The sequence below is a fragment of the Orbicella faveolata genome, unplaced genomic scaffold, assembly GCF_042242905.1.
Source record: "Orbicella faveolata isolate gen_17 unplaced genomic scaffold, um_ofav_v1 contig_46, whole genome shotgun sequence".
NCBI lineage: Eukaryota > Metazoa > Cnidaria > Anthozoa > Scleractinia > Merulinidae > Orbicella > Orbicella faveolata.
The window spans coordinates 1719604-1740801 of record NW_028301576.1 but is presented as its reverse complement, the minus strand read 5'-3'; the positions used below and the strand labels follow the sequence as shown (position 1 = coordinate 1740801).

Below are 21198 nucleotides of genomic sequence, written 5' to 3'. Positions count from 1 at the left end.
CAGCTCTTGAGATGGTGGGCTTTGTGTGCAGAATACTGGACATTCCTAGTGAAATATTGATCGCATATCTATTTTTTAAGATAAAACAAGCCACTAAAACTGAAAAAACACTTGAACGAATCGAATCCACGGGTGAGGCGGTCGATTTTGTGAAAGAACTCTGAGATCGAGACGAGAGAACCGTGCAAAATCCCGTGAAAAGTGTTTTTTGAGCCCAAAGTTTTCATTGTTCAGCGTTTCCCTGAACAAAAGAGATGCGCACATGGATTCCTGCGCAATAATAATTTACGGTTTCCAATGGAAATTTGGCGACCACTTTTTGCTCCATTGATGATGTGATTAACTAAATTTCCCTCTCTTTACGACTGCCGAATCTTCGTCATGCTAGTTCCAATTTTTACGCTCAAGTTGAGCCACAAAATCCATGCTCGAACTGCGGCGTTGGGAAGGTTCGATGGTAAACATCCTTGTTTGACAGCAGGCACAACCGCGGGAAAGGTTGGTCCGAAGTTTTATTTTTCAGTATATATCTGAAAACTCTCATGGTTTCTTGTTCTTTATCCACGGAAAAATCAAGGCTGGTTGGAGGTCTTTCAATGACGTCAATCCAATGGTAACATTTCTGAGGCATTTATGATGGCTGATAAATGCTGTAGATGTAGACGAAGGACTATTAAAATGGGCTGAAAAATCTCGGCAGTAAGCTAAGCTTATCATAATTTCCATAGAAACAAGAAAACATCTTTAATTCTTCGTTATGATATAAATTTACGCGTAAGTACATGGTAAAGGTCAGCTTAAAACCTCATTATCTAATTTACACCCAAAAGAATAAATTGAGATGGTTGAGTAACAATTTATTAGTGTGGTTTGGGCATGATTTCACAAATTATGTGCATGTATAGCAGACCTGCCAACTCTCCTGGTTTTCCCGGGAGTCTCCAAGTTTTTCATCAAATCTCCCGGTCTCCTGGTTAGAGCACCAAATCTCCTGGGAACTACCTACTGTGGCTCTTTTTAATTTTTTTTTTCATTAATTTCGTCATTTTCAAGATTTCAAAAAGGAAAATAAAACAAGAAGGGAATTTGTTGCTCTTATTTGAGCTGCTCTCGATCGAAAAAGGTAAAACAGAACAATCAAATTGATATATATTTAATGAGTATCCTAACTGGTCAGAAATCAACCAATCAATTTGCACAATACATGGTACAAAATTGGCAAGATTTCTAGCCGTCTCCAGGTTTTTGTACTCTGGGGGTTGGCAGGTATGATGTATAGCTGTAAGCTTTTATCTCTAGTAGTCCCTAGCGAGGACCAATGCATGTGTTTCATTCTTGGGAAAGAAGTGCCTCTCCACCCAGGGTGCCTGAGAATTGTCATCATAGCTTGACAAGATAAAAGTGGACTAGCATAACACGCAGTTGGTAAGAACAGTATTAGTTCTCCCAGCTGGCTTGGATGAAATTGATAACCATATCACTTGTCATCTGTGGACAGACTACTTATGTATCTTCACGTTCTGAACAAGGGTGAAAGTTGACAGTATTGTTATCTGGGTTGTACGAAACATTTTGTGTAGCTTAAAGGAACCTTTAGTGCCTTTGCACTAAAGGTGAATTGTTGAAGGAAAAGCAGATTTTATTCAGGGGTTTCATTAAGGGCCGGGCACTAAGCAAATTAACCAGCTGTCAAGATGATTGATCCCACCCGGTTTGACCATCTAGAGGAAAGTTTTTATTATAAAGAAGTTCATTCAAAAAGTTTTCCCCATCTGTGAAAACCAGTTGCCATCCTGCTGTAAACATTGATGAAACGCCTGTTCATTGATTTCACTAATTATATTAATTATTGCGAGTTGTTGTTATTGTTTAGGTTTTCATCCACAATCCCCATAGTAGTGCATTACAAGGAGGCCGAGCAGTTGCAAGTCATGATAATGACATCAGCATTTTGAATATCAACCAACAAGTGTCTGCTGTTGCTGCTGGTCAGCTGAATAGCTCAGGGTGTGACACTCTTCTTGTTGGGACACCCACAAACTTCCTGGCTTATGACGTGGAAAATAATTCAGATCTCTTCTATCGGGATGTAAGTGGCCTTATAAGGAGTACCCCAGTTTACCATGTTTGCCTTTGTCTTATCCAGGGTTTTCAAATTGAAATAAAGTAGCAGGAGGAAATTGTCAAGCAGACAGAGCACTACTTGCTCGTGATCAAGGTGGCCGGGTGTGGAAGAGTGCTGGAGTTGGTTACCTGCTGGGGCTGGGTTGCTGGTCCTGGAAATTTTTCAAAATCTGTGTGTGTTCAAGTGCATTTCTGGCATACACATGTGATTTTGTTGGAGGCAACCGACAGCATAGTCTGAATTGTTTCACCTGTTTATTTATTTCTCCAGAAAGATCAGATCATGATAACATTGGTGAAACGAAACTGTGCATAATTTTAATAAACCTTTTGACAAAGAGTACCTGGCACAAACGCTTGAAGAAGGCGGTGACCTACTTCAGGTGCTGGCTTATTCTGGAAACCCTGCTTATCAAAATAGGTGTTATCATAGCATCAAAATTGGAACCAGGCCTCAAGTATTTAATTCTTCTAACATCACAGATGGTAAAGATACATGTAAAAAATTAATATGCATTTATTAAAAAAAGAAAAAAAGATCATAGACTCATTGATGAGCGTACAGCTACATTTTTTTTTCCTTTGTATGTACAGTGTTTACATGTACACATGTTTTGTTTACCAGCAGAGGATATACAATTAACTGAGTTCTCACACTTGCTTATGATAACTTTATTCCACTGATTTTACATAGATAGCAGATGGAGCAAATGCAATTGTTACAGGGAAGCTTGGAACATTTGAGAATCCTTTGGCAATAGTTGGTGGAAATTGTTCAATTCAAGGCTTTGACTTTGAAGGAAATGATGAATTCTGGACAGTAAGTAATGACAATGTTTTTTTATGTCTTGTAATACGACATGTACACTCCTATTTTGTCCAGGGAGAGCAGTTAAATATTTGTGGAAAACAGAATCTCTTCTTCAGTGTTTCCGCCAGAGCGCGCCATTGCGGGAATCCCGCGTTTAAATCAGAGATGGCCCCCAGAAAAAAATGAAAAAAGGGCCAATTTGGCCCTTTCCTTTTACAAGACTGCAGGCTAACACAGGCATAATATTTTAAAAGCCATCCCAGGGCTTGAAATTGTGATCGATGTGGTCGCCAATGCAACAAGCATTTTATCCTTGGCGACCAAAAATTCTGGTTTAGTCGCCATAATACGGCATAATGGTGACTACATTTCTCTGTGTTGACGATCAATAACGGTTATTTTGTCACACATTACATGTATGTCCTTCTAGAAAATCACATTGAAAGATCTTTGCTTCTAAAACATTCAACATAACAAAAGAAGGCAATCCGTCCTTTTACTTTGCTGTATGGATTCTCTCACATCGGAAAACTTCCAAATGACTAATCGTGTTTAAAATCGCCCTATGATGCATTACAAACCCTTGATCATTGAGTACGTCATGTATGCCTACAGATTGTTCTCTTGTAATGCACGGATCCTTCATACTAGTATCTGATTCAAAAGCAACTTTATTGAGTACAAACACTTCAAAAAGCACTTACTATTAACTTTTCTCATAGATCCTAATAAACTGCTTTCTTTTTCTTGGTATCCTGATGCATTTTTTCCTTCTGTAGCTTTCAATTTATTGGCCCCTTTCCTAAAAAATTGGCCCCTAAAAAAGATCTTCAGGGGCCACTTTGGCCCTTAAGTAATATTTTCTGGCTGAAACACTGCTTCTTTACACCCTGAATATGTGATTTGGTTTCTGGATTTCTTTTGTTGATTGTTGGAAAGACACATTTATTTACATGTAGCTTATTCCATGATGACTTAAATAAGCTATTGTTAATGTAATTATATATTTCCAAAAGGGTCTTGATAATAGCAGGCAAGTAAAGAATTTAAAGACAGTGATCTATCTACCTGCATGTCCCGCATCTCAGACACATAATTTTCCTAAAAGACATACAAATTTAGTCCCAAATGCGTCCTATTGGACGCAAAAAATTGCCTTCTCTCTATTACGATCACGACTTGATGACTTTTCTTCTCTATTTGTGAAAAATTTCAAAATAAGTATCAAAGTAAGCAGCGTGTGATTGTAAAGCGAACGCCATTACATTCTGTTCATTACAGGCTCAATTTTCATGATCAGCGGTATTTTACAGAAGTGTATATTTTTTGATTTCATACACGTGTTTTCTGTCTCTTCCCGCTTGCTTTTTCATAAGACAGACATTGTTATTCAAATTAAGTGCCACCAAAGAAAAAACTTAAGTTCCTGGAGGGGCAAACACAGCTCTCATTTGCAAAACGGCCCAAGGCCCAAAGCGAATGAAGGCAATGAAGATTCAACACAAGCAAAATCAGCGAAAACTGAGGAACAAAGATTTTTTGAACCGTGGCTCAAAACATATTCATGGCCGGTCTACGAGAAAAATGGAAATTATATGTATTGGAAAGTCTGTTCGGAGGCTAGGAAATCAAACGGATGAGTAAGGAGGCCCAGTGCCAAAATTTTCAAAACACCATGCTAAATCGGCATGCTGGTCTCCTTGAACACAAGATAGCCCTCCAAGGCCCAGAGATAAGAAAGTCATTCGAAGAAGTGCGAAGAAAAGACATGATTTGTATGTCGAAGACTGAATGTAACTAATAAAATACAAAGCTCATTTAATTGTATGTGTTATTCATAGGTACAACTGATACACTGATAAGTGTGGGACTCACACTCCTGTGTGTGGGACTCACAGGTTTTTGGCTGTGGTTTTTTTAACAGATCTATGAGGTGGCTCTTCTCTGTTATTTACTATTGAGACAAATTTGGCTATTTACAATTAAAATAATAAGTTAGAGTGATGTGTGAAAATACAGGGTTATCCTAGAAAAATGCTAACAGATTTGAAATAAAAATTAAAAAAATTGTTGTGCCCCGAAGGATTTGGGCGATCTTCTACTACACTATGCCACATCGGCATCTAAAGAAATTCGGTGAAACATAAAATAATATTATATTGCTTTTTACAAAAATGCGGGGTTGTTAGAACAGCAGGCTCATGTAAAAAGAGTTGGGTCCTACGAGTCAATGGTTGGTTCCAGATTATCCTTCAAATAAGTTGTTGCTGAGCTTGTTCAAGCAAAGGTGAATTAATATTGCATAAAACGTACAACAGTTTTTAAAGACATGTTTCGGCATGCTTATGCCATCTTCAGTTTAATAGAGTGACTAATGATACGTGACACAAGTTATATACTACAAAATATGAATAAATTATTTACAATATGCATTACAAAACAGTGGAAACCAACTCTGTAATTTCTGTTTCCACTGTTTTGTAATGCATATTGTAAATAATTTATTCATATTTTGTAGTATATAACTTGTGTCACGTATCATTAGTCACTCTATTAAACTGAAGATGGCATAAGCATGCCAAAACATGTCTTTAAAAACTGTTGTACGTTTTATGCAATATTTATCATTATTGCTAGTATTACGACCAAAGGTGAATTATTGTCTTTCTGGTAATGTTTCTCATTTGTGCATTTGTGGATCTGTTTGGATGTTTGACACTGGCATTATTCGTCACTCAGTGGAGCTGGAGTAGCGGGAGACTACAATTCGATGTAAGGCAGAAATGGGTTAATTTTGAACAACTACATTCGGACATAAGCTGTGAATGGACTTGCGTTATTTAATTAATACAAAAACTCCATTCTCGCCCTTTCATAAATCATTATCCGAGTTCAGTGGCTCACAACCACTTTGATCATTTGCATATTAAGGTTGTGTGCCAGTATTAGGTCACTCAGAAGTTGCCTGTTATTATTTATGACATCATGGAAATTGTGACTGGGTCTTATTGTTGTCCCGCTTTAGGTGACAGGAGACAATGTGTGCTCTTTGGCAATGTGCGATTTTAACGGCGATGGACTTTTAGAGGTACTGCGTAATATTTGATCATCAATTGTCCCTGTCATTGACACTGTTATAGTCAGCAGACATTGATTTTACCTGGCTTATACACTGTAGTGTTACTTACATCAGTGGTTGGTTACACTGTGTTTACATTGTGATTTTTCTCCAGGAAAAAATTAGAGAAATATCTTTTACAGTGGGTTTTTGGTTTGAATCCCATCAGAATTTCCAAGAACTCTTTGTGGAGGGCGTACAATTATTTTGGAAATTTTCCTATTCTAATTCAAGACAAAAATGCTAAAAGGTAACTCTTTTAAATTGGGCAAACATTCTGTCCTTCAGGGAGACTAGAAAATATATATATTTCTTGATAATAAAGGGCAAGGGCCCTACAGCATTATTTAGAAAAAAATTGTACAATCAGTTATGGTGTGGGAAATGGTTTGGAAATACACCATAACTACAAGCAAACTATCATTTGAATTGAGAGCTGACAACAGACATTATTCAACAAGAAGAGAAAGAAAGTTCAAAGAAAAAGAACATTTTACAGTATGTTAAGTTATTTGCTAGTGTTGTTAAAGTAAACCATAAACCTACAAGTTAGAAAATTTTCAACAACACTACCCAGTCCAATGTTTTGGAAATATTGGACCAACAAAACAACATTCTGATTGGTGAGTTCATCAGCGACATTGCTCACTTGTGGGTCCTAAGGCTTGTCGAGAGTCCAAATTACAAGTAACCTGTGCTGAATCTTCAAAATAGTATGTACATGTATGTGCTGTACATTAACTGCTGGTATTTTGCACCCACAGCTACTCGTTGGGTCAGAAGATTTTGACATCAGAGTGTTCAAAGAAGATGAAATTATTGCAGAGATGACAGAAACAGAAGTGAGTAGTCTCAAAATGGTCATTCTATGATCCTGTATTTTTAAATTAGTAGTGTTCAGGAAATTAATGTCAAATGTTGTTCATTTCAATGATTATGACATAATGGTGCTAGGTTATTTATTATTTCATTTATTTTCTCTTTGTAGTCTGTAACATCCCTTTACCCTCTCCGAGGATCAAGATTTGGCTACGCACTGGGAAATGGCACTGTTGGAGTTTATGACAAGACAGCGAGATACTGGAGAATAAAGGTAATAAACCTGCTTCTCTCTTTAACAACTGGATTGTAATGCTTTATATGTAAATTAATGTGGCGAACTGGTGCCACAGATTGTCAAACAGCAACCATATTTAGTCACTATTACTGACAAACAAGGAGTTTAATTAATATTTGTGACTGTTTTCTTAGATTTTTCTATGCTGGCAAATAAATAATTATTGATTATTTAATGTCATGGTGTTTAGAACTGCTGTGCTACAAATAATTGCAGGCATTATAAATGAAGAAATAAATATTGTTACTTGTCAAGACCTAAATTAAACTTCTTAAAAGTCCCAACTGGTCTATTCTTTTCTTAAAGATAATTGACATTATAACATAGGACGTATGCTAGTCCTACCTAATTCCTATTGAGCCATCAGCAACAGAATCTCTATACATTATATGCACAGCTGTGCGTATATAACATGGCGTATATATGCAATTTCATGTAGCTGCAAAATTTCCATCGAGTTTAGTGCAGGTTTCTTTTGTTAAGTTTCGGCAATGTGAAGATTATACTGAACAATCCAAACCCCACTTCGAGCCTTTGACTTTCACCTGGCTAAGATGTTTACTTAAACTTGAGTATTTTGACTTTGTTTGTCTACACTTTCATTGAGTATGTTTGACTTTGCTTGCATACATTTTCATTGTAATTAATTCAAATTTTTCATTGACAATTTTAGAAACGAGGTTAAGCGTTTTCGTTCAACTGTTGCTCAACTGATTGTGGCGTGTTAGGATCCTAATGACCTTTGTTTTTCTTCACCACACATTGTGAGAACTAATTGTAGTCAATCACAAATGAAACATGTTTTAGTGCCCAAGTTGTTATTGCCATGTTATAAAAGAATTGGTTCATGCTTTTAGCTGTGCGTATATCGAGTTATGGATGCACTTGGGAAGATTGGAGAGCACTCAAGAAGCTAGACTTGGTCTCAGCTATTGCGTCAAGCAACTCTTATGCTTCTTTCGTGTTCGTCAAACTTCCTGCATGCATCCATAGCTCAATATACATGTATGCACTCTAAGCATGAACTAATTCTTAAGTTTTTGTAAATGGTGATTAACCTTGTATTGGCATTCTATTGAGTGTGTGAGGCAGCGGTTTATGGTATATACTAGCTGAGGTTTTTGCTTTGCTCTCTGTAACAAGGAGTGCTTGTGATAGCAGGTGCTTGACTGTGAAGAACAACATCATGATATTGTAGAAACTGTGTGAAACTGTTTAGTATATGTAATGAGAAGACCTTCATTGATTAAAGTAATTCTCATTCCCTGCGTAATATCTGAAATTTCATAACTCTCACTTTAGGGTAACTCAGTCCAAGGCATAATCGAAACACTTCCACCTGCAGATCTTGCAATGGCCAGTGCTAAATCCAAATCCAAAACACCTCATAAAGCATATACCAAAGTACTGTCAGTACCTTTTTTTTCCCTTCTGTTGTTCTATTTCAGAATCAAGAACTGTTATTATAATATATAAAAAAAACACTTATGATAAAATTTATATTTAGTATTAATAAAGGAATAACAGACCAATGTTCGTCATCTCCATACATGCAATGCAGACATATTTTATGTCAGCAATAATTTGTTCTTCTACAGACTATTTTGTACTGAACCTTGTCATGGCCAAGTTGTACAGTGATTTATAATAAGCCAATTTATCGCAGTATTTTTGCGTAGGTCATGAAAACCTGGAAAGTTGTGCAATTTTATAATTTCACTTTCCAGGCCTGGAAAGTCCTGGAATTTAAGTGTACTTGTAGGTCTTTGAAAGCCATGGGAAAGCAGTATGCTTGAGATCTGAGAATAAAAAGGTGGAAGATCTTAAGTTTAAACCTAACTTTAACTCAGCTTAGGCAACCTTCCAGACTTAAATGTAAATTAATCTTTGTATTTGTTGTTGCTTTGTTTGCAGTCCAAAAACCAAGCGATCACCATTCATAGTTTTGATCTTGACTCTGATGGAGTACCAGAGCTCATTACAGGCTGGTCCAATGGGAAGGTAATATAGTCGTCAAACTTTCTCAACCTTTTTCTTGAAAATGAAATCAATACTTTTCTTTATTTCTGGTTCTGGTTGTATCTTACAAATTGATTACTCCAGCTGAATCAGTGTAGCAAATTGCTCGCAAAGGAACTGACCAATAGTACTTCAGTGTGCAAAATAAAAGAAATGGTCACAAAATCATTGCCACCATATGGTAATTTGGTGGAATTAAATTGTTAGCATCCAAGATTTTTGATTCATTTATCGATTTGCACAGAATTTTGTCAGTAGTTGCACTTTTAAGGATTAGTTATGTATTCATCAGTCAAGAGAATTTAATTCAATTGTTGTTTATTTCAGATTGATGCCCGTAGTGACAGAACAGGTGAGGTCATCTTTAAAGATAACTTCTCTGTGGCTGTTGCTGGTATTTTAGAAGGTGACTATCGCATGGATGGCAAACTGGAATTGATCTGTTGTTCAGTGGAAGGAGAAGGTATAATTTCATCTATATGCACAATTCCTTGAACTTTTTATAAACTAGGATAATTCATTAGTGAGAGCAACTTTCCAGTGCCTGCCAGTTGTTGGAGAGACCAAAACAATCCCATCCCACTGGCAATTCAAAAGAGGACTTAGTGCATTATATAGAGGTTGGTAGTCGTGCTCTAGAAATTACAAGACAATTATATGAATGATTAATTACTAAAAGTACATATAAAAGTATTTTATTAGTCCGAGGATATCTGCCAGCATCTGCCGACATGAGGGGAAACTTGATGGATGTCAATGTTGAGCAAGATGCGCTGCGAGACTTAGCGCAAAGAAAACAAAACTTGCTACTGGAACTGAGAAACTATGAGGAAAATGCAAGGGTAAGGTTCACGAGAGCTAGAAATTAATTAATATATAAGCACCATGGGAACAATGGAAATTATAACATATCACGCAGGTTAGTCCTGCCTAATTCCTATTGAGCCATCATGAATGAAATCCCTATATATACGCACCGCCATGTGTATATAACATGACATGTGCAGGGTCAGTTTAGCTGTGCACAAAATTTCCATCGAGTTTAGTGCAAGTTCCTTTTAAGTTTTGGCAATTTGAAGATTATTCTGAACAATCCAAACCCTGCTTGGAGCCTTTGACTTTTGCCAAGCTAAGATGTTTGCTTAAACTTGAGTGTTTTGACTTTGTTTGTCTACATTTTCATTGAGCGGTTTTGACTTTGTTTGCGTGCATTTTCATTGTAATGCATTTGAAGAAGCGAATTTTTCATTGACAATTTTAGAAACCAGATTAAGCTTTTTCATTCAACTGTTGCTCAACTGATTGTGGCATGTTAGGATCCTAATGACCTTTGTTTTCCTTGACTGTGCATTGTGAAAAATTTGTAATGAATCACAAATGAAACATGTTTTAGCACCCAGGTTGTCGCCATGTTATAAAAGAATTGGTTCATGCTTTTAGCTGTGCATATATCACACTATGGATGCACTTGGGAAGTATGTAGAACACTCAAGAAGCTAGAGTTGCTCTCGGCTATCACCTCGAGCAACTCTGATGCCTCTTTTGTACTCTCCAAACTTCCCGTGTACATCCATAACTCGCTATACTATATATTTCCTCCCTCCTAAAAAGACCAAGCATTTCCAAATTAATTCAAACTCAACCTTGATAGATCTTAGGACCTGCATGAAAGCCAGCTATATGTAGGTCCATCAGCTTCCTCTCTGAATATTGAAATTTATTTGTTAATTTTTTTTGTAATTTTAAGTCAAACTTTGTTTCTTCAGGTTGGGAAGGCTGGAGGTCAAGAGGTTGACCAGTCGCAAATGGGTATCATACCAGCTAATACCCAGTTACAGACATCACTCTTGGTAAATCCAGGCAGTGAACAGGTTCAGCCTCATGTTGAACTGTCCATCTCAACTACTAATGAAACTATCATACGAACTGTTATGATATTTGCTGAGGGAGTGTTTGAAGGGGAAAGCCATGTGGTGCATCCTCCACAACAAAGTTTAAAATCGTCTCTTCAAGTTCCAGTGTTCCCTCCAAAAGACATTCCAGTTGATCTTCACATCAAAGCTTTTGTTGGAAATAAATCCAGGTTGGAAGGCAGAGAGTATAATTTTATTATTTTGTTATTCTTCTACATGTATGAGGAAATAGTCAATGAGGTGTAGCCAAGTTGGCTAATGCTCATAGAAAACGAGAGTATACAAGTGTATACAAGCCACATCTGTATTGTAGTGATGGCCTTGTGTGGGCATTGCTCACAGGGAATGAGTAATAATAACAATAACAATAACAATAACAATAACAACAATAACTAACAATAACAATAACAATAACAACAACAACAACAATAACAATAACAATAACAATAATAATAGTAGTAATAATAATAACAATAGTTGTCAATAACCTGATCCTGTTCCATCTTGTTCTTTTACAGCTCCCACTTCCATGTTTTTGAACTTACAAGACAACTTCCCAGGTATGAGGGTTAAAGTGGAATACTAATAAATATTAACCAGAGGCCATAACGCTGAGGGACAGAATTTTTTGGGCCATCTCCACCTAGTGTCAAACTCAAAGACATTAACAGCATCCATGTGCTAATCTGCAGTAAAATGGCTAAAGATACATTTAGTCGTTCATGATCAACTATTATTTATAATTGAAAGAAAGAAAATGTCGTAAATATACAAGAATTTCTTGTCAAAATAAATGTTGTTTCATTAGCATCATGTACAATCTGTTATTAACTGGTGTCTGCCCAATAATTACAATGAGCCACCACAACTCAAGGTGACAAAGCAACACACTGGAGAAGCAATCATGTAGTCATGGCCATATACTTTTCTTGCAATTGAGAAATTAAAACATATTTCTAGCCTTGAACTTGATACAAGTCTGTACATACAGTGTAAACAAAGAAACAAACAAACAAAATTAATTGATTAGTGATTTGAAACAGTATGTAGTTTGGCAGAATGACAATCTTCCAGCCTGGACTAGCTGTATTAACCCATAGGACTATGGATCTTACTTGCCATTAGGTTGAACTCCATTAGAATTGTTTTGTTTTTCGTTTTGACTTTTCGTAGATTCACATTGTATATTCCATGCCCAGACGGTTATGCGGAGCCCAAATCTTACTGCTCCTTCCACATCAATGAAAGAGTGAACAGAGTACGTTTAGCTAATTAGTGCTTGTTTACTTAGTGGGAGGTCTGTGACCATGATATATGGCCTAAGGTGGTGAAGAACCTCAGCTGGCTTGCTATAATCATTTTGTTTATCTTGATTGATTCAGCTTAATAACACAAAGTCATGGGCCTCGATTGCCAGCCACTGTTTGGGAATAAGGCAACCCTCCCCTTAAACCTCACGAGAGTGGAAGAAATCAAGCCTAGGTTGATGTATGATACATAAATTAATACCTGATATAAACCTTGATTTTGTGGACACAAACCAACACTAATCAAACAGTGTGATTTCATTTGTGCAAAATTACTTGGTTAGATTTTGTTAGTTCTTTAAAAGCAAAATGGAATTAATTCTTTTATGTTTCTTTTTTAACTTCATAATATTTTCGCCACTTATCTTGCATATTCTATTGCACTTTAGCATTTGCGACATTTTAAACTTTTTTTTTAACTGTGAGAAGCAATCATATTTATGCTACATCTGGAAACTGAGTGGCATATTTTCCATATCCTCCTCACTGGGCAAGATATTGGTGACATTATTTCCCGCTTTGTCACGTTCATTTGTGCAAACTGTCAGTGAAAATTGAGAGCGATAGATTAGTCCACATCATGAGAAAATATATTACACAGTGACTTGAGGGTATGAATTTTAGTTTTTCTGTTGTTAAAAGATATTACAGTCTTACAAAAACATCATAGTCCATCCATCTGCCTTGATCTTTTATTCGCTGTGCTTGTTTTTAGAATATTGTATTTCATCATCATCATTGTTCTGTTATCTTAGTGGAGAATTGGGCTGTTGCCTCTCCACTTCCAGGCTATCCTATACTCTGCAGCTGATGCCGCCTCTGCCCAAGATGTTGATTCTTTCTCCTTAAGCTCCCTTTAAAAAAAATATAGTTTTTACAACCTGAAAATAAAATTCATATATTCACGTCTCCTTGTAATGTCATCTATATCATTCACTGCCTGTACCAGCTTGATCAAGTGAATATTTCCTCTGTTCACGATGTGACCTCTATAACCAAATGATACACATTCTAGTCAGGCAAAGCATGCAGAGGGTAGCTATAATTGGTCTCGGGCTATCCACAGACATGCAAATATGCCCAGAAGATAGGAAATGTAGTGACTCACTGGTGTTCTCTTTATTCACACTTATTTCAGGTAGTGATGTGGCTGAATCAAAACTTCCTTCTCCCTGAGGAGATAGAAAGCAAAGACACAGAACTGGACATTATGTTCTTATCTCTGAGGACTGGAAATCCACTGGCAATCAAAATGGACCAAAGTGGAAATGTTAGTAACAATTTGTTATCCTAATGATGATAATACATACTTATTTATGAATATAAAATTGATATAATGCTTGACTCTACTGTATAACTCTGCCAGGGTTGGCAAGTCTGGCTGAATGAAAAGTGGTAGAGTTGTTGAGGCTGTGATGTTAGTAAAGTAAGGCTGTCCACCATACAGTGAATCTTGTTACATGTGAACCTTCTTTTAATTAACTCAGTCCTTTTAGATAGTCCTTTCTTCTATTTTCATGCTCTGTTCTTTGTTCACTAGTACATTGTTACAAAATTGAATATTGCATTCTCTGGAGAAAATTATTAAAAAACATGAGCTTTCAACAGCCAATCTACTGTCTTTGACGGATTAAAATTTGTGATAAAATAAAACATTAAAATTTGAATATAGAGCGGAATTCGCATAATTTAATAATACTCGTTAAAAGATGCTCGGAAGATTGCTAGAAGTGCTAAAATAAATGTTTTTTTAAAGAGAATGTTGTATAGTCTCGGGAGTGGGCATGAGTTATTATCAGCCTCAACATTGTTGGCCGTGTGCCATGATTCAACTGTCTTTCTGGTGCAATTGTTGTTGTTGTTGTTTTTTTTTTTGTTGGTATATTGCTGACGCACACAATGTTTCCTGTGAGAGGTGATGCTGTGAACGATTAAAAAAGATCAAGATGGACAATGTAGTGGTAGCACAAAGTAAGTAAGATTTTTTCTTTTTCAGGTGACTGTTAAGACTGATGACATGGATTTAGCAGGAGACATCATTCAAGCCCTTGCATCTTTCTTGGGAATTGAGGTAGATAGGCCGCCAAACAAGAAGTTGCCTTTGGTGTCAAGTATTTTCTGTTAGGGCTTTGTGTTCTTCTATTAACACTAAGATTTTATGTTGCTGTACGTCTGTTCAGTAACTGATCACGGATGACGTCAAAATGTGGTAGCAACAAAAAAGTGACGTTTTTCCGTTATGTTTTTTGTCTCCACTTCAATGTAAATACTGTTTTTTGAGGTTTCTTTCGATCTGAAGGCAATCTTGTACAACTTAGTAATTAATAAGACACTTAAGACATTCATGTAGCTCCCAAAAGAGGGAAAAACTTAGGCACAGACCACGTGGTTATAACAAATAATTTTCAAATCAGTTCGCACCGAGTGTGTTTAAAAGTTTAAGTCGAGTAAACTGGATGAGTAAATAAACTGTTCTACTGTGTCTTCAGGCAAGCAGAAACTATCTGGTTATTAATTTTTATCATCTCTGAGTCAAACTATCGTGAGTTGACAAACCATTGTAATTTCATAAATTTGTAGAAATCTATATTGTTATTGTACAATGGCAATTTTATTACAGGATCTCCAGTCCACAGCAGAATTTCCTGATCAATTGGAAGAACTCCGCGAAATTTTGCTTAAGGTGATAAAGAAATATTGTTAAACTAATTTTTAAAATATGTACTTGTCGTAATAGTGATAGGTTACTACAAAATCCTTGCAGCCAAGTACTGCACAAGACATGAACCATGCTAAAAATGCATGACTTTGTGGCCATGTTCTGAAGCCCTCTGATGTTTTGTATACCTTTAAAAGGCTGAAGATCTTTTTTTCAGGATTCTGGGAAACTTGTAGATATAAAACTGTAGGAGCGATCTGTGCCCATGATTAAAGTTCTGAAAAAGGGGTTTGAAAGAGATCTCAAAAACCTTAAAACTGAATTTTCGACCGCCCTCTGCGGTCTTCTTCTGAGAAATGTACTCTGCAAGAGTCACGAATGCAAAATGTAGCTAAGACGTCAGTGTTCGTTGCCCGTTGGGGAGGAAACCAGTGGTGCATAAACCCTTGGGAAGGGTGCTCTTTCACTGACAGAGTTCTTGTCCAGGAATGAATGTAATGGCTCTAGAAAAAGCCTTTTGTCCTTGTTTTTCACGCCATTTTTCAAAATGCCCGCATAATTAGGGTGTATGTCGTGACCAGTGGTTTCGGCATGCTATTTTACCGCGGAGCCGTCATTCCCATTCGTTCCAGGCTTATATAATATATAGCAAGCTTTTTATTCCATGTGGTCAAGACATGATAGCCATGAGAGATTTCCCAGCAACCTCAGATCAAGGATATGTTCTCAGGGGCGAGGCTAGGGTATAAGTGATGATGGTGATTTCATTCACTTAAATTCATAGAGGATATCCAAGGGTTGAATGTCCACTAATTTCAGATACCAACTAATTGTAAATTGTAGAATTACCAGATTACTTTCCTTGATGATGCACTGTAGGTTAACAACTTGCCATTCATACTTAAAACTTAAAAGGCCCTTTTGATAGACTGGTGCACTCATGTGATGCAACTTTAAGCAGGCAGCCTGGCTGAGCGGTTAGAGCACCAGACTTGAAACCCGTAGGTCGCGGGTTCAAGTCCCGCTCTGACCACTAAGCTGGAGTTGTTTCTCGGTAGACCCTAGTTCAACTCCTCGGTCATACTTATAAATAGCCAACTGGTCTGCCTCCCGCCAGTTGAGATTTTTAAGCCTATTACATTAAGTTGATATATTTGTTTATTTCAGTTTAAGTGACATACCTGTGAACTAGCTAGGTGTAGCTAAGCGCGTAAACCACTACAAAAAACAACATTTAAACATTTGAACATTTTAGACATAATGTGTATATTAGAATTGTGTTCACACTTGGGTTAACACATGTACAAGGCGACGCAAGCAAACACAGTGCTTGATGTTCCATGATTACTTAAACTGTTATTGTTGTAATTATTATTCAGGTAGATGAGTTACATGCTGTGAGACAAAAACTCACAGCGGAGATGGCAGATCATTCCAACTTGATCAGAAGTCTTGTTGTTAGAGCTGAAGATGCCAGATTAATGGGAGACATGTAAGTCTTGCTGAACAATCTCCTTACATACATGTTCTTATAGAATGTGTGCATTGTCACGCAATAAAAAATAAAATCAAAAACCAGTCAGTGGATAAAGTCGAGAAATTGTGATATTATAGACGATAAATAAAGAAAACAGTTCTCCAAGTTTAAGGTGTGTGCGTTGTCCCAACGTTGAGATATTCGTCGAAATGTTCCGCGCAAAATTGTAGAGCCTAGTATGGAGCCGCCATGTTAGAGGACCTTAGTCCTCCAATATGCAGGACGTAACATGTCGATCAAAGTCGATCATCGAAAACGTAGTCGATAAGTCGATAGTACTCAATATTTGTCGATAATTGTCAATCGACAAGTTAAATTTGTCGATAAAAGTCGATAATCACAAGATTTTCAATTGATTATCGATTTTATCGACAAAAACGCAGACAAATGTTTCAATCAGCTACGAAATTCAAGTAACCAAACCAATAATAGCTCTAATGACTTTTTTTTAATGCCGAGTGTAAACAGCTCTTAAGTAAATCTGTGTGGCAATAAACTTAAATAAAACCTGAACAACCAAGTGGTCTGTTATTCATTACAGAATAGAATGTTTAAATTACCTCGAGAAATGATCGATTAACAGTTTCAGCTGAACTAAATCGCGATCTTTTGCATAACTCGAACCAAACTAGTTCCCAGGGTCTCTCTAGGCGGGGAGATGAGAGATCCTGGGAACTCGAAGACGTGCTTCTTCGGGGGGACAGAACGGGCCAAAGTTTAGACTAGATGCGAGAAAAAATTGGGGCCAGCAAAGTAATTAAGAAGTAAAGTATAGTAAATTGACATTTTATTTCATCAATGTTTTTACTCAGTTCAACATTTGAAAAATACAAGCTCCTACCTCCCCTCCACTAACTATGCTCTCCGCTAGGTTGGCTAAATTCGCTGGGTTTGTATGCCCCTTGCTTCTCCTTGCACCTGTGACTGTTGTACCACTCCGCAACCTACGTACGCCTACGCCATACATCGTTTTTTGTATTTCCGATACTTGTCGATTGAAATCGATCAAAATCGATCAAAATCAATCATAATCGAACAAAGTCGATAATCACAATAAATTGTGTGATCGAGTTTTATCGATTTCCGATATTTGTCGATTGATTAGTATCGACAACGATCGACAATGATCGATTTTTATCGACTATCGAAATAATCGCCATGTTACGTCCTGCAATATGACGGCCAGAAAATAGTGTTAACATCTGGAACTTACTTTGGCTATCTAGACAACTGATTATCTAAACCGAACCAAAAAACATTAACACAAGTACTTTTCCTGATACTTTAACTCCTAAAATGGCTAAAAATCACGAGATAAGTATATACTTTTCGACAAACGCGATCTTAGGTTCATGTTACGCACCGCCATAACTCCGAAATTCAAAATGCTCTGGTTGTCAAACGAAGGACGCTATTGAGCTGGAAAGTTGCAAACAGATGCCTGATGAGGATAAAACCTTTTTAAATGGCTCTTTAGTTTTGGACTTGAGAATTTGATGACGTCACGCGAATACACTCTATTGTATTTTAGGCTTTTAATCTGTATAACTTTTAGATACAGGGCGCCTATGGAGACCAGCCTTAGAGCTGAATGGGCTACCCTGTCAAAATGAAGTTTACTTACTTACTTCTTCCCTTGGTAAACGCACCAGGGCCAAGTGGCTTGTGTGTAGGACCCCGGATTAAGCAGTAGTAGGCACTTGGACGCAGAAAATGTGTAGAGGCACAGTGGCTTTATGGACCGCGAAGTCAGGGTTCAAGCCCTGGCTGTGGTCATTGTGTTGTGTTCTTGGGCAAGACACTTTCCTGTCACAGTGCCTCTCTCCTCCCAGGTGTATAAATGGGTAGCAGCCAAATTAATGCTGGAGGAACCCCTTCAAGGTACCAAGATCCCATCCAGGGGGGAGTAGAAATATTCCTAGTCGCTTCATGCTCCAGAAACCGGGATAAGCTCCAGCTTGACTTAACCTGTACACACGCTATGGGTCACAAGGCTCGAACAGAGTCTTGACCTGTCTTTCCTCTCTGCCCCCATCTTATCTCTCCTGTGAGACTACTCTTACAAAGAGCCCTTCAAATAAAATCAAGCCATTTTTCTTTACGCCTCCAGTCGAAAACATTAATTCTCCGTAGTAATTGTGTCAGTGCCCTTTATTCTAGTGCCGAGAATTTTGTGGTACATCACATGTAACGATGACCCTTTGTGTACCCACTATTAAACCAATATGTCCTCAAATTCGTTGAAAATCAAATGGTTTGAGAAATGTGTGGAAAATTGTTCAGGCTCTCCTATTTGATAGTTGGCACGGACGGAGATAACGTCAAGTTGATGACTGCGCTTATGTTGTAGTTGTGTTGCGGTGGTTTTTGTCTCTAATTTCCAATTTTGGCTTGTTGACAGGAAAAATATGAGAAAAGGCTATATGGAACTGTATGATCTGAACAGAGACCTCATTAATGGCTACAAGATCAGGTGCAACAATCACACAGAACTTCTCTCCTGCTTGAAACTTGTCAATCAGGCTATTCAACGAGCTGGAAAGCTAAGAGGTAGGTAACTTTTTATAATGGACTGACTAACTAACTGACTGACAGACGGACAGACGGACGGACAGACAGACTGGCTGGCTGACTGACTGGCTGACTGACTCACTAATCGACTCACTGACTGACTCACTGACTCACTGACTCACTGAGTGATTCACTGACTCACTGACTCACTGAGTGATTCACTGACTGACTGACTGACTGACTCCCGGACTGATTGACTCGACTGACTGACTGACTGACTGACTGACTGACTGACTCACCTACTGACTGACTCACTGACTGACTGACAAACGGAGAATGGACTGACTGACTGACTGGCTTGCTGACCGACTGACTGATGGACGGACTGACTAGCTGGCTGACGGATGGACGGACGGTAATGTTTTGTTAGACTAATTATATCCTTTGAGTAAATTACTGCGACGGAGAGTTAAAAGATGCGATAGGGAAATGATCAACCTATTGAACGTATAAAATAAGTGCTTTGCCATGGATACAGTTTTTTCTATCCCAAATAACTTTCTTCTCTTCTATAGTTGGCAGAGGTAAAGCTCAAGTCATTGCCGGTTGCCGACAAGCGATTAAGAACAACAATGTCAATGGCTTGTTCAAGATTATCAAAGCAGGATCACTGTGAAGTCGAAACTACATCATGTATTGATATGTATGGGGCTGTTTTTTAATTACTTTCATGAACTATTTGCAAAGCATGACCAGTGAGTTTCGACGAAAATATTTCGACACATGCATGCTCTGTTCAGTTCAGCACGTAGAAAACAGAACGGGAGGAAGTTCTGCCTTTTTTCGAAAATGCTGTTGTAGTAGAAACCATTTCATTTTGGACCGAAAGAAGCGGAGATTTGGCGGAACCGCGAAACGAAGGACAATGTGTCAACTGTAAAAAGAAATTTGCAAATGAGTGTTTGATTCTACACTGTTGTCATTGAAGTAGCTGCAATGTAAGGTTGGAAAGAGAAGAGGGAAGGAAAAGTGAAGACTTAAGCAGTGCGGAACGCGCAGCGCGATACACGAACACGAAGCGCGAGAGACAGGCTCGTGAATCACGCGCGCTTTAGAGCTTATCACTGATCATTCTTTTGTCACCCGTCTTCGTCCTTTTTCATGGCGCGTCCACTCCCCCATACTCGTGTATCACTGGTCTCCACTTGGACTGAATAGAGATTTCTAGATAGTGCCGTCATCAATTGTAAATATCGCCAATGTACAAAGTGGGATAGTTTAATAAATGTTTTGAACGCTAAGCAAAGAATGTTTAACGTGGTGTCAACTTTCTATGCAGTGCAACCCCGGTCTATGAAATCGCTTTGCTCGATATTCCCAGATCACAGAAAGTTTCTTACTTCACAACTCAAGAACTTGTTATGAGGAGACTCCGGGATGGGGTGGTAGGGGGCGAGGGCATTTTCGTATGTGCACTACTGATGACCCGAAGGGTGTAATGTAGGTAACAAAAAACAGAAAACAGGGTTAACTACACAAAGAAAGTGGATTTGATAAAGCGCAATCAAGACCACTGAATCTGAAATAGCTGACGTACAAGATCAAATCTGAAACATGGTAGGGTATCGTTTGACAAGTATTGTGTGAAAATCCACTCATTTGAAGGTGCTAGAGAAAGAGGAAACGGGAAATGGCTAGGATGTAAAGGGAAACTTTACAGAAGAATTTGGTCCTGCCTGCGTAGCGAGCGTTCCCATGCGAAGAGTTTTTCCGCATTCTGGCTGCGTCTGAATTGCATTGTTTTGCTCTCGCTCCAATTTACGCGCGGCCATAACGCGGAAAAGCTCTTCGTACGGGAACGCTTGCTACGTTAAACCTGTTTTAGAGAATTGATGTCGATAATATTTCAAGGCTCAATTTTTTCACATTTAAATTATCCCCGCGTTGCCATTTTCTGTTTGTAAAGCTTGATGTGGGATTATGAGGTTTGCTAAATATATCAGCAAAGGAAAACTTTGCGTGAGTGAACTTATTAAGTCGGCAGGTTAGGTCCAGGAGGTCCATCTGTTCAGTGAAGTGAGC

General features: G+C 37.9%; 1 protein-coding gene across 1 annotated transcript; it reads left to right on the top strand.

Annotated features, from left to right (window-relative positions):
• Positions 1-269: 269 nt before the first annotated feature.
• Positions 270-20425, top strand: LOC110056408 (BBSome complex member BBS2-like). The gene is made up of 18 exons (XM_020762880.2): positions 270-498; positions 1874-2089; positions 2819-2944; positions 5961-6023; positions 6818-6895; positions 7042-7146; positions 9085-9171; positions 9517-9652; positions 9892-10031; positions 10956-11272; positions 11621-11662; positions 12276-12360; positions 13548-13679; positions 14406-14480; positions 15030-15092; positions 16448-16560; positions 19007-19155; positions 19692-20425. The coding sequence occupies exons 1-18, from the start codon at positions 382-384 to the stop codon at positions 19790-19792; spliced, it is 2145 nt and encodes a 714-aa protein (XP_020618539.1). The 5' UTR covers positions 270-381; the 3' UTR covers positions 19793-20425.
• Positions 20426-21198: the final 773 nt, after the last annotated feature.